This window comes from Lolium perenne, chromosome 1 (assembly GCF_019359855.2).
Source record: "Lolium perenne isolate Kyuss_39 chromosome 1, Kyuss_2.0, whole genome shotgun sequence".
In the NCBI taxonomy this organism is placed as follows: Eukaryota; Viridiplantae; Streptophyta; class Magnoliopsida; order Poales; family Poaceae; genus Lolium; species Lolium perenne.
Genome location: NC_067244.2, coordinates 190,781,883 through 190,795,203, shown reverse-complemented (window position 1 = coordinate 190,795,203; position 13,321 = coordinate 190,781,883). Strand labels below are relative to the sequence as shown.

General features: G+C 45.3%; 1 protein-coding gene and 1 long non-coding RNA gene across 3 annotated transcripts; one reads left to right on the top strand and one right to left on the bottom strand.

Moving 5' to 3' along the window:
• The first annotated feature begins 8,339 nt into the window (after positions 1-8,339).
• LOC127316609 (uncharacterized) lies at positions 8,340-13,048 on the top strand. Of its 2 annotated transcripts, none has more exons than XR_007860513.2 (3): positions 8,340-8,762; positions 10,636-10,763; positions 10,990-13,048. It is a non-coding gene; the product is annotated as an uncharacterized lncRNA (long non-coding RNA). The 2 variants fall into 2 exon arrangements; XR_007860512.2 differs by having other exon boundaries at positions 10,612-10,763.
• LOC127316600 (uncharacterized) lies at positions 8,955-11,983 on the bottom strand. The gene is made up of 5 exons (XM_051347047.1): positions 11,672-11,983; positions 11,338-11,593; positions 11,043-11,252; positions 10,338-10,394; positions 8,955-10,233 (listed from the first exon to the last, which is right to left on the bottom strand). The coding sequence occupies exons 1-5, from the start codon at positions 11,981-11,983 to the stop codon at positions 9,557-9,559; spliced, it is 1,512 nt and encodes a 503-aa protein (XP_051203007.1). The 3' UTR covers positions 8,955-9,556.
• Positions 13,049-13,321: the final 273 nt, after the last annotated feature.

Below are 13,321 nucleotides of genomic sequence, written 5' to 3'. Positions count from 1 at the left end.
TACTGCGAGCATCCACTGAACCTTTCCATCAAGTCGAAGAGTTTTTGGCTGGACGTTCCGAGGAAACATGGAGTTGTAAACCATGGACAAGGTCTTGGTACAGAAGTCGAGGAAATCGCGAGTTTGAGAGGCGCGATCTTGAAATCTGACAATTTGGCGGGTCCTTTCCGGGGTAGCCCAAAACAAAGAACCATGGTCCAAGGAGAGATTAACAAGGAGGGTTGTCCTAGCATTCACCCTCTCTTCCTCGGCAGCATCGATAAAGGCACCTATCAAAACAAAAAAGCGGAAACCTTCAAAGAAACAATAGTATGCAGATAAAGGATATCAGCGGATGAAACAGGCATACCCGACATATCTGCACTGGCTTCATTCATTAATTCGAGCATGAAATTTTCTCGAATAGTCGCCTTTTCAGCCTCGGAAGCAGCAATTTCCTTAGCAGCTACGGCCTCGTAAGCTTGTTGAAGAGCAATTTTTTCGGCTTCAGATGACTTACGAGATTGCTCCATCATCACAAGTGTTTGCTTCTTCGCATACTGAAGTTGTTGCCGAAGTTCATCCATTTCTTGCGACAAGGTATCGTCGACAGGAGCGGTATCACCAAAAGCTTTCCTCGCGCGGGAAGAAGAAGGCGAAACATTGGAAGGAGCAGAAGATGGAGTATAGTTATCAAATATCAACTGAAAAATAAACAAGACAACATCAAATAACAAGCAAAGATAGAAGTCTTCATTAATCTCTTGGAATAATTACAAGGGCATTACAGTGGAGTTAAGAAAGTACGTGTCGCCAAATGACTACTTTGGCGACAGAAGCAAAAGAAACAGAAAGAAAAACAGAGGCATGCAACTAGACCTCCGGCCTCGAGGAGCTAGGAGTTGAAGCTGGCTTGATCCCCAGATACGCCAAGATCTTCTTCGTGTTGGGCTTGGCTGCCTTGATCAGCGACCTCCATCTCGAATGTTCTATCTGGCTGGTGTCGCCAACCTTCATCCAATCAAGCGTCTGTTGGCTGTCAGCAACCAGGGCAACAAGACTTTCGACAAAGAACCTTCATATTCTCCTGACGCATCTTCAATCCCAGGTCTTCCGACGAATTGAAAAGCTTGGCAAGGGCAAGGAAAGTTGAAGGTTCCTCTTTCTTCGGGAAGAAGAAGGGGAACAACGCCGACAAACTCGCATTGGCATTGGCCACGCCTTCACGAATCTCGCGCCCGTGAAACTCCAGAAGAGAAAGTGCGTCAAGGAGAGGATCGTTGACAGGATTATCCAGATCAAAATCCTGGTTTGTTTGGGCTGCCACACGAGACAAGACATCAGTCAAACAATCAAGAAACAGTAAGTGCAGTAAAATAAAAGGGATTGATAATATTACTCAGAGTACGTCGACTTTGCGACTTCAAACGCTTGAGGATTCCTTCGTCACGAGAAGCTTGTGCAGCTTTGAGCTCATCCAAGGCAATTGTCGCATCCTCAAGTTTCTTCTGCAGTTCCTCGACACCAGCAGCTTTCGCCTTAGCTTCATCAGCTTCGACCTTGGCTTTGCTAGCAGCGAGTTCGGCTTTCTTGCGAGCCGCCTCACTTTGCTCAAGTTTTTGAGCCAGTGCGTCGGCGCGTTCGTTAGCCTCTGCAAATTTCTCTGTCGAGATATGGAAAAAAGAGAGAAGAAAGATCAAAAAATCGCGGCAAGCAACAGGAGTGACAAATTAAGGAAAAACGACAAGTATGACAGTCGTTACCTTCGGCTCTATTAGCATATTCACGATACCCAATAAATTGGGAACCGATGCGGAGAAGATCCTTGATCATAGGCTGTTCAACGTGAACACAGTAAGAGAAACATCGGCAAAAAAAAAAAAAAAAAAAAAAAAAAAGAGATGTGAAGAAATAAAATAAAGAAAATATAGATGTCGACAAACTTACATCATCTAGGAGCGGGGGCGACGAACTGCCCAACTGAGGGGCAGAATCAACAATCTTTTCAACCCGTGCCCTTTTTGGTGAAGGGGCACGGGGGCTCGAAGGAGTAGATGTATCAACATTTTGTTGAGGAGGCGATGATTCCTCCCCTTCAACTGGTTTTTCTGAAATTACTAAAGTATGTGACGTGCTCGTTCGAGCAGCCACATCTAAAGTTGGAGTTTCTTCATCATCACTGTGACAAAATAGTGGCAGCATAAAAAGCAAGGCAAAATAAAATTCTTCAAATAAAAAAGGAAAAGAGCAAGGAACCTACGAGCTGATGATACTCTCGATGTATGGATCATAAGCTGCTTTTCGAGGTGCAGGAGCAGTTTCTTCGGGTTTCGAGGTCCCGGAATCTTCGGCATTGCTCCTTTTCCTTTTGCTCTTCGGAGAAACAGCAGGAGGAGGAGATTGTGCTGATGTTGTATCTTCAGAGGCAGCATCCTTCTCAGTAGATCCCGCAGATTTTCGAGAATCTGCGGGTTCATTCACAAAAGAGGGGTCTCCTGGTTGACATCATCGACAACGGCTCTTTCTTCGACCTCTCCATCCTCAGGAAGAGGAGGAAGGGAAGCCATAGTAGGATGATTCTACAAAGAAATAGTGACAAAAGAGAATAAGTGAGATACCACTGCAAATAAGATACGAGGAACAGTTCAAAACAAGATAAAACTTCGAGAAGACAAAATACCTCGGGAAGAGGATTGGAAGCACTGTATGGTTCCACTCGACAGGAGGAGGGAATAGGATCCTTCTTGCCTAATCGAGAAATTCTTCGAACCAATTTTTCCAAGTCCTTTACGTAAAGATCACTTTGGAGATTCTGTTGGCGTCATTTTCACCAGAATACGTCCAAAGAGGATTTTTGCGAGCACGAAGAGGCTGCACTCTAATCCTAAGGAAGTAGGCGATAATTTGAACACCAGATAGCTCTTTGCCTCGAGTGTTTTGAAGATGACGGATACGAGCCATGAGCGCCTCTGCTTTTTTTCTCTTCTTGAAGCTTCGGCATCCCAGAACGGCGACGCTGAATCCTGACACTTCCGTCGAAAGGAACTATGTTGTGCTCCACAATTGGCGCTTTCTTCGTGGATGTAGAGCCATCTCTTGCGCCATCCTTGGACAGAGTCGGGAAACTTGACGTCGAAGTAATCGACATCAGTGCGGACACAGATAACAACGCCACCTATGTTATAGGTGACGTTGTGAGAGCCATTGCGGCGGAGGCAGAAAATACGCTTCCACAGAGCCCAATTAGGAGGGACTCCGAGGAAGCATTCGCAAAGGGTGATAAAAATAGAAATGTGGAGGATGGAATTGGGAGTCAGTTGGTGCAGCTGAATCCCATAAACAAAGAGAAGACCGCGGAGAAAATCATGAATTGGGGTAGAGAGGCCACGGATGAGATGATCAACAAAACTAACCCGATACTCCATTGGAGGCTTGGGGTAGCTTTCTTCGCTAGGAAAGCGGATGGCGTCCTCCTTCGTCATGAGGCCGAGCCTCTTCAGCGTGTTGATGTCTTGATTGGAGATTTTGGATCTCTCCCACTCAAGATCCTCGGCGGCCATCTTGGATTCCGGCGTCTTTGTGGCGAGTCGACGCGTGCGCGGTGGCATCAACGGCGGTGGGCGAGCAATGTATGTGCGTACGGAAGATTGGAGAGAGTTGGGCGCGGGGAAGTTTTGCGAAAAGGAACAGGTGAGCGGCGCAAGCGGGGATGAACGAAGGTTGAAGAAGGGTTTATATAAGATTCGGGTGAAGCAAAGTGTGCCGTTGGATGAAGAAATCGTGTGGTGAGGATGGATCTTCTAGACACAAGGGCAAAAGAGTATTTTTACTGAAATAGGCGTTACCGTACGTGCGCCAGGAAAAGCGGAGGACGTGTGTCCACTACTTGCACGACGTGTCAACGTGGTGAAAGCAATGGACCCACAGGACAGAAAATTCACGACTACTTGTCAAGGATGAAGTAAATTTGATTAAGTGAAGAATGTCGACAAGGAAGTATTCAGAGATTGGCGACAGGATGAAATATTCAATACTTCGGGAGCCTTAGATAAAATACAAGTTTTTGCCCAAATGCTCGGGGCTACTCCGACAAAAAGTAAAATTTCGAGTATGACAATATAGAAAATGTTGAGCCTACAACCAAGCACAAGTTCTTGGCTGTAGCCTCGGGGCTACTCCCATCGGGAGCGCTGTTCGCGCACCCGAGAAATATAAAAATAAAGAGAGAGAAGAAGAAGAAGAGGAAAGAGTTCATATTGCGAAATAATGACAAAATAGCGACAAGGTGGAATAAAATGTTGAGCCTACAACCAAGCACAAGTTCTTGGCTGTAGCCTCGGGGGCTACTCCCATCGGGAGCATTTGTTCGCGTGCCCGATGAAATTAACAAAGGAAAAATAGAAGAGCAAGAGAGTATATTTGAGTTATAATTAACTCTACATATACTCCCATCGGGAGAACAATATAAGTCATATTTGACTCAATAAAATGTGCCATTCCAACAGCCGGAAAAGCACTCGACAATATATTCTCAGGACGCCAAAGTTGCGATCAATTTCTGAATGCCGCAAATTTGCGAAGGTAAGACCCAGAATCCATTCTCTGGGCGTGGCATCGCCAAAGACTGCGCTCTGCTACTTTTATCCGTATCAACAGATACGAAGAAAAATCCTAACGGACGCGTTAGGTACCCGATAAATTTGACTGGGACTCGACAGAATGGTAAGACCTTAAGCGGCACCTGTCGAAGTTTACACCAGTATCCCGAGATCATGTCCAGGGACGTGATTTTGAAGTAGGTTTTTGCGGATTGCCACTAGAGCAGTTAACTAGTACCTGATCCGTCAGATGAACTAGCCCCAATTACCAATATCCCTGTACAATATAGAATTTTATGAGAAGAAATATAGAAAGTTAAGGCTTTCGGGTAAAAATAAACAGTGGAGATTTTCCCTGACTTTACAATTCAAGCAAAATCTCGGGGGCTACTGACATAGGCATCCCAAATGGGCCTGCCGAATATAGTACCCGGGGTTTATTGAAGGCCCACTACCCGAAGAATAAGAAGATTCGGGAGCCCAAGATGCGTTTAAGGAAGAAATAGAGTTGTAATAGGAAGTGTTGTTTGTAATCTGGCGGGACGAGTTAGAAACCGTCCCGGACTCTGTAAACTTGTATAGCACGAATCCCTCGGCTTCACCTCATATATAAGGGGGAGTCGAGGGACAAAAAAAAGAACCGAATCATTGTCTGCAAATCCTAGTTTTCACAATCGTCGAGTACTTTTCGGCTGAAACCTTCGAGATCTACTTACCCTCTACTTCTAACTAAACCCTAGCCTACAATCCATAGGCATTGACAAGTTAATCCCTTGTCACCAAAAAAGCATCTTTCTCAACACATACTCTCTACGACTCTACCAAAGACGTTACTAGCTACCAAGTGCGCCCTTAAGCTTAATGTTATGTTCTATTTGCTCTTATATTGCCTTTGGTGATTAACTTATATTTTTTCATGACAGTGGTTATTTGTATCGACGACTTATATTTTTCTCTTTGGAGCGAATTGGATGGCACTTACAACAGTCCCTGACTGGAAGGAAACAAGAAAGTCCACTTTTAATCCTTATTTTGATCCTAGAATTTTCGTTTGGTTTAAAATGAACCTTGAACTCTCATAATCATTTACTTTTAGTCCCTATCCTAGTTGAGCCAGACAAACATCTGCCACACATGGCCAAAAACTCAAGGGAACGCTGCAAGGGAAGAGAGGCAGGAAGATGTTGATGGGCAAAGCAACCGATCTTTCGTGGCGCAACGATTCAAGTGAATTGGGGGAGGGAGAAACCGAGCAAGAGACTAGTTCTGGAACACATGGGTTTCCATTTTTGCATTAAGACTAGGAGGCAATGGCGCGGCGGCACGCCGCGCCCGTGGCCATTTGTGTGTGGAAAATTTTATTCAACGATAATTAGAGGTAATTGGTGAGCAGGAGGTTAATGGTGCCCATGCAATAGTCAGGAATTATTAACGGTATGTAGCTGGTACAACAATCTGTCTTGTTATCTAACGCAATAAAGGTGTGTGGTGTACGTCGGTTCTTTTTGCTTAGTATGTATGTTTGGTATGATTGGTGGATAGCATAACATGTAAGAGAGTTTTATGGAACAAATGTGGCCTTACAAAAATTTGTTGTATCAACTGGGGTCGCAATTATGTTGGGCATGCATCGAGTTTGTAGGTCGTTGGTGTATCAACAGATGTTGGTTAGATGTATATATGTAGCAGTTGTTGATCTTACATGTGGAAATGTAGCTGATGAGGTAGCCATGTCTCTGAGAGTGCAACTATAACATCGAGGGTTGGTGTGCCCATGGAAGTCAAGTGAGTATTTTGGCTGAATAAAGTAAGCCATGGCCGATAAGCAGAGCATAATGGTAGGACGATTAGTACTGCAAGTAGCAGGCACTAATCTTTGATCTCTAAATAGGAGACTCCCACTACCTTATTTCTCTTGACATGCAAGCTATCCACCTCAACAATCCTCCACCTCAGCAAGTATGCCATGTAGGAAATAAAATTGACGTTCCCATTGTCCACCTTGATGGTTCCGTTCACATTCTCCTGTTTTATCGTTGGTCTTGGTCTGGCCATTTATTATCTTAGCAACCAATCGTCACTTTTGATTGCACTATCCACCCACACCCGGATGGATTCACTGTTCGTCTCCGCCACCATTTATTTCCTCCGTGAAGAAATGCACAAGAAACTGACCCACACACTTGAGAACTGAGAAGTCACTTTTATGGTTTTGCCTTTATATAATAAACTGCGCGGTAGTAGTTTCATCTCTGGTCGTTCTCTCCCAAACCACCACAACAAGTTCTCATTGGTAGGTCATCGGAAAGACCGTCATGGTGAGTCTGTGCGCCAGCCAGTTCTACAAACTTGCACCTAGCTAGAAATATCACTGCAGGGCCCTTCTTCATCCCAGCGTGCAAGTGCCAACTTTCTCTGCTCCCTTCATACGTTTTTTCCTCATCCGTTGTTCTATCCTCCTACTAATATCCTCTTTTTTTTGTATTTTAGATAGGTTATTATTGTTTCTCACCAAGAACTATCTTTGCTGTCTCACGAAGTTCTTTCAGATTACAGCAGAAAGAGACAATATATAGCCTTTATCAACTTCAAGGAAAAGAATAAATTTCTTTTGTATCGACCCTTTTATATACTACCAACACAAACTCAGGTACTTTTGGCCCCATTTATGTATATAACTGCAAATCTTTCCAATAGTATTTAACTACATACTAACATTACAGGTTACGAACACTCTGGTTCCTTGGCGATTTCATCCAAATTCAACGGCGATGAGACAACTCAGTCCTTAGCATGCAACAGTCTGATTAAAAAAACTTAGCTGGCAGGTGCAGTTTGAAGGATGAGCTGCTTCGGCACCCATCTGCCGTCCAAGAAAGTTGCTGCCGCAGCACCAATATCCTAGGGCAACATGCCAACACAAGTACACGAACCTGTTGAATTAGGCCATTATGATCATCGATGCTTTACGTCAATCCTAATGTTCCGTTCTATTAATCTTTACCCTTCTCAACTGATAATATTGTGATTTTCATATAGTGTTATATTGCACACTAGCGGGGCCCAATGACAAATATCAAAGATATACTTCTTTTTAAATCTACTCTGTCAAAACATAAAAAGTTGCATCTTACAAAGGAAAGGTAAACAGATTAATGTTTCTCTTAAGGTGCAACTTAGCTGATCGAAATCGAATAACAATTTCGAATTTTATACAGAATCGAACATTTCTGTTTTTTCAACCTTCCACCATTTGTACCACAAATCATTTTATAGTATTCTTTAAGATGTTATTTTTACCAAAAATGTATTTTACTCCACAAGCATAACAATCCCGAATTTCATAGAAAACAATATTTCCTTTTAAATCTTCCACCATATGTACTACAAATCGTTATATAATATCCATTAAGGTGTCATACCGAACATGTATTTTAATCCACAAGCATAACAACTACAATTAAACTATTTCTATAAGCTCTTCCCGCTGCAACGCGCGGGGTATCCTCTAGTAGCATTAGTAGTGTGTCCATTCGCAGCCGGATTACGGTATCAGGTGTCGGCAGGCGGCGTGCATCGTAGGTGGCGGCTCACGCGCGGAGCAGAGGATGGGAAGAGCGGAAGAGCGACATTTTTTTGGGATGCTTGGGCCGTTCAGTTTATGTTTACTTACCTGGCGGGCTACGGTAAGTCCCTTTACATGGGCCGCAGCAGCAGGTTCGGCGTTAACGGGGATTGTCGATTCGGTTGGCAGTTGGCACCATCTATCGTACATGAACTCAGATGTGGTTATAGGAACGCCTGGGGAAAAAATTGACGGATCGGAGAACAGTGAGCAGAAGAGAGGTGGTAGCTGTCGGTGCGGTAGTTGAAAAAGAGGGTCGGGTGCAATAGGGACGGCGGTAGAGAGAACGCTGCGATGGAGGTGCAGTGCAACCTCTGCAGCTGGATTCCCGTCCAGGGTGCAAGCGCGGACAGCAATCCCTAGGAGCACGGCCGCCCTGCGTGGTCGGGCTGGAAGATGGTGCGCTGAAGGTTCGTTCGATGGGGGCCGGTGGAATTCAGTCGCGTCGCTCGCCGTACTGCGAACCGGAGCTCGCAGGGAGAAGGGAGGAGCGCGTCACGCGGGCTACCGATGGGCAGGTCGAGAAACTATGGGTTCAGATATGAATAGCTGAACATACGGTATGTTATCTTTCTCTGTACTGTCTGAACTGGAGAAATTCTATCTGGAATAGCAATATCGTGCATCAGAGTAGGTATTTTTGTCCGGGAAAAGTTAGAACGAAAAGATTAAGAACTTGAGTAGCTTACAACAGTTGCAGATCTGCGGATTGTTCTGTGAGAAAGAGACAATAATAACACAAAATAGCTTGGTTTAGCTGAGGTACATAACGTGCATCGATTTAGAGACTTAAGCTGATGCGACTATAAAAAGGAAGCAAGGAAGATAATATTTTACACATGTACTTATGGAAGTCACACAGCCGACCATGTAGCATAGAATAGACAATGGGTGAGGGCAGTTGATTGACAAACTGAAGTCTGTCCATATGCCTCTGTCATTCACGTTAAAGGCGTACATGGGCTGAGATTTCAGGCCGTTGCAAGCAACACATAAATTCAGAAGCCCTTTCTATTAGGCCACTAAATCAGTACACATGCCCATAAACGTATAATTGGTAAGATACAGTGAGAACTGAAGCCCTGAGCTGTAAAAGGAGTAGGCAAAAATAATACAAACCGATAATTCAGCGTATGAAAAATAGCATAAGGGAAAGGAGCAAAGCCAGAGTGACCATAGAGTGACAACAAAGTGAGAAGAAACACAACATCAAAGAAGAGAAGAGAGTTAACCTGACACATGAGGTGTGAACAATGGGAGAGTCTCCCCGGACCTGAATCACATAGCAGAGTGGCAAAAGGAGAAGGAAATCCAGTCATCCTGCCAACAAATGATACCTGGGAAGAAGAACAATTTAATGAGAAAGAGTAGAAAGCATGTAAAACTCGATAGCAGGATCAGGTTCCTCTCTACGCCGCCGACGACGCCGGGCTGGGCGTGTGGAAGAAGCATCGAAACCATCTCCCGGTAGCTCTTCTCTTCGACGCCGCTGACCAACAGCAGCGGATGAGGACCGAGCAGGTGGTGCAGAATGGGCATCGGTAGCAGAGTTATCATCAATTTCATTGTCTTGACTAAATATGCCCATCCTGTGATCTAATTTATTTTGTGTATCATAAATATATAGCTGGGCAAATTTAGGAACAGGATCACCCTCTGGAGGCAACAAAGAGCCAATTTCATGACAAACCACTCCGCAAATCTTGAATACATATGGACCATTCCCAACATTAACTGTTCTGTCAACATGAACACCAAGAGATGTGAAAGCAAACATAGAATTGTATTCCCGAATCAAACGCATGAAACGGTCTGACTCAGGACCGCCGTCAAAGCGCATAAGTTGAGACAACGGCGAAGGCCATTCCAGATAAACCGGAAGAGACACCCGGCCAGCACGACAACAACCAGTATACACAGGGTGGTACTTTGTACTGAGGCGTTTATTGCGCTCCTGATACCAATATGAAGCGCTATAGTATTTGCAAATAAGGTGAGGGCCAGCATAGTAAGACCTGCCAGGCGAAGCAGCTGCAAGTGAAAACAGAGAACATATAGTCAGGAAGTGTAGCAGAACAAAATGGGCACCTAAAAGATACCAACCAGCAGGACGAAAGAACTTCTCCATTGCTTACCCTTCAGAAAGTTTACCAAACTTGTAGGGAGAGGCAACTGAACATCAGTACCAGCACCTAGAAAAGAATTTGCGGAAGCGGAAAACGTGGTTAACAGGAAGCAGCTGAACGTAAATGTTAGGTAAGGTAGAGAAATGGAAGAACTGGGGGCCTATTATATTTTGAGAACCGCAGCCTAGAAGCATGCACCAATTGATGCAATCAGCTAGTGTTTTAGTGGAACCTTTTCAGTTTATTTGTACTGTATTATGAACTCAACGTTAATTTGTTACAGACAGAATTGGGTGTGCATCTGCAGACGTAAATTGTGCGGATGCCATGGAAAAGCATGGTGAGTGATAGCGGTACCGTCCGAGAAGACACGGTTGATGGCTATGGGGAGCAGCTGCGAGGCAGGCCAGTACAACATAAACCAAGGAAGCATAGGTACATCAAATTAAGTAATACTAATACATAAAACCTAAAACCTGTCCATCTAAGCTGCTCCTTTTGGTTTGTACGGTAGGTGATTATAGTTGAGAGATGAGGTGACTACACATGGAGCCTAGAACTGCAAATAGTTGCTAAAAGAACAGAAGGAAGAACCACTCTGCAGAAAATAAACACACAGCAGCCTGTAACATATCCATTATTGCCTGTTTATTTATTTCAGGTTTCAACCCGGTGGCGAACTTGTGGAGGCATCTCGATGGTTAGCACTCCTACCTGCCTGAAGAAGAGCTGTGTGCCGCTGCATAGCAGAATGGGGACGATGACGCCGACGACGACCATTCGCGGCAGGACTTTGCAAGGTGACTGTATGCGAATGGCTAGAAAGCACGTGTGCCCGTAGGAGTGCGGTATGCTGACCCATAGCCAGACGATGACGACGACTCGCAGCTGCTCTATGAGCAGAGGTGCAAGGAGTAGCAGAAACTGAAAGAAAAAGAAAAACCTAGTCAGGTACAAAGCGGAAGCAAGAAAATAACACAAATGCATGGAGGAAGCAGGGTGGTCGAACCACGCCACCATGGATCAACTCCCACAGCTGGCCCATGCGGTTGTGGGACGGCATGAATAGGAGGAACCGCTGGATTCCGCGGAGCATGAGCAGTAGAGGCGTCGGCGCCGGCAATGGAAGGATGAAAACATAGTACATCAGACGAAGGTGGGCCAGGGATGTCAACAGCTGCCAAAGAAGCCAGTGGCAAAAGTGTCCAAGAGTTCTGATCTTGCAAGGATGGCGGACGTGCGACGTTGTCCCACAGGGAGCAAACCTGGAGAAAAGCAGAAAAAAGTGAGATGGAAACGAAGAAGGCTGGCAATAGAAAAGGAAGTGAAGGACAAAGGCAAACCAGGTAGAGAAACATCAAAGTCGTCTTCAGGCGACCTAGGAGCCATGGAAGAATCAACATCGGAATGGAATACACCAGGGAAAAGAGGCTAGATGAAAGGGGCGCCAGCAGTAGTAAACTCATCCTGAGCACGCCCTCCATAAGGTCGAGGCGGATCCCCAAGAAAAAGAGCAGGAGAAGGCTGAGTAGAAAGGAAGAAAATAACATCTTCCCGAAGGAAAAACAATGAGTAGAAGGAAGCAGTACCAGAGGATGAATCGATGACCGGTCACTTGCCGAGCCAAATTTGACGTCTCCTCTCAATTTCTGCATGTGTTAAGTCAGTCACCGAAGGCAAAAACATCACTTTGAGTCATGGACGAAGAAGAAGGCGCAACAGCAGCCGGCGCTGTAGGAGGAACGGCAGAGAAGAGGGGCAGAGACGCCGCAGGCATGGGCATGAGATCAGAATTTGGAGGGAGGATCGAGCGTGCACGTCCTCGAGAACGGCCACGACCTGGAGGTCTCCCACGACGCAGACGGCTACCATCAAAAGCACCACTCGCAGGAGGCGGACGCGGAGGGAGAGCATGAAGGCCACGGCGGCGAGACGGAGCCGGAGAATGAGAAGAGGACGGAGGGCGGCCGCGGCGATGGCCAGCAAAACCGCGCGCGTCTCCATGGACTACCTGCAAAAGAAGAAACCGGGCAACATTACACCATTGTAAAGCAAGGAGAAGAAAATAGAAGATAGAAGGCAGGAGGAAGGAGCAGACCGCAGAAGAAGCAGCACGATGGCCGTCGTGTGTGGCGGCCGCAGATCGGCGAGGGGGAAGACGCATGAGCCGGAGTTTCCGTGGCAACACCCCAGCAGGAACGTAACAGAATTAAATGGCAAGGAGGAAAATAAGGAAAAACCGGAAAAAAGAGAAGGCAAGGCGGTGACGGTTGCTGAAAATGTGGAGCCAACACGTAGCAATGGAGCAGTCATAACGTGGCAAACCAGGCAATTACTAACCCACGATCACGGAGACGCCGAGGAAAGGAAAGGGATCGAAGTGAAACGTGCAGTCTCCGGTTGCCGGTCACCCGGATGCCTAGAAAAAAGGAAAAACCAAACCGATCACCAACTGGAGAGGAAGAAATATGAAACGTGGCAAGCCGCGTATGGATGGGAAGGAACGAAAATAGCTCATGAACAGTGCGTAAAGAAAGGAGAGGACGTGAAATCTGCAAAACTTTATATAGGGTATAATGTTGGGTTCCACATCTCAGCTAGCTTATGCTTGGTCTGGTTCAAAACCAATTCGGTTGGTTGATTGTTTCTTCTTTCCGTGTTAGTGATTTCATCAATTGAACTGAAAAGGGATGAAAAAGTGAAGTATGTTGAGAGTTCAAGATCCATTTTAAATTAAAAATAATTTTTTGGGACGAAAAGTGAACTTTTCAAAGAATTCAAGGACGAAAAGTGGACTTTCTTCGAAAGAAAATAGATGCGCTAGATTCCACACCACAAATATTCATGAATAATTTCATACTTCTTAAAAATTGAAAATGCAACATGAGGTGTGGGTGTAACTACTCGAGCACTCCCTTCTCGAAGTACGTTGAGGCTAGGAAAGAGGAACCACGACTATCCATGTTGCAGCCAAGCCATTCAACCACTTGTCT

Coding starts and splice junctions, on each gene's coding strand:
- LOC127316600 (XM_051347047.1), bottom strand. CDS start 11,983: ATGCAGAAATTGAGAGGAGACGTCAAATTTGGCTCGGCAAGTGACCGG. Junction 11,253..11,337: donor AGTTGATCCATGGTGGCGTG/GTTCGACCACCC, acceptor TTTTTCTTTCAG/TTTCTGCTACTCCTTGCACC. Junction 10,234..10,337: donor TTTGGTAAACTTTCTGAAGG/GTAAGCAATGGA, acceptor TTTCACTTGCAG/CTGCTTCGCCTGGCAGGTCT.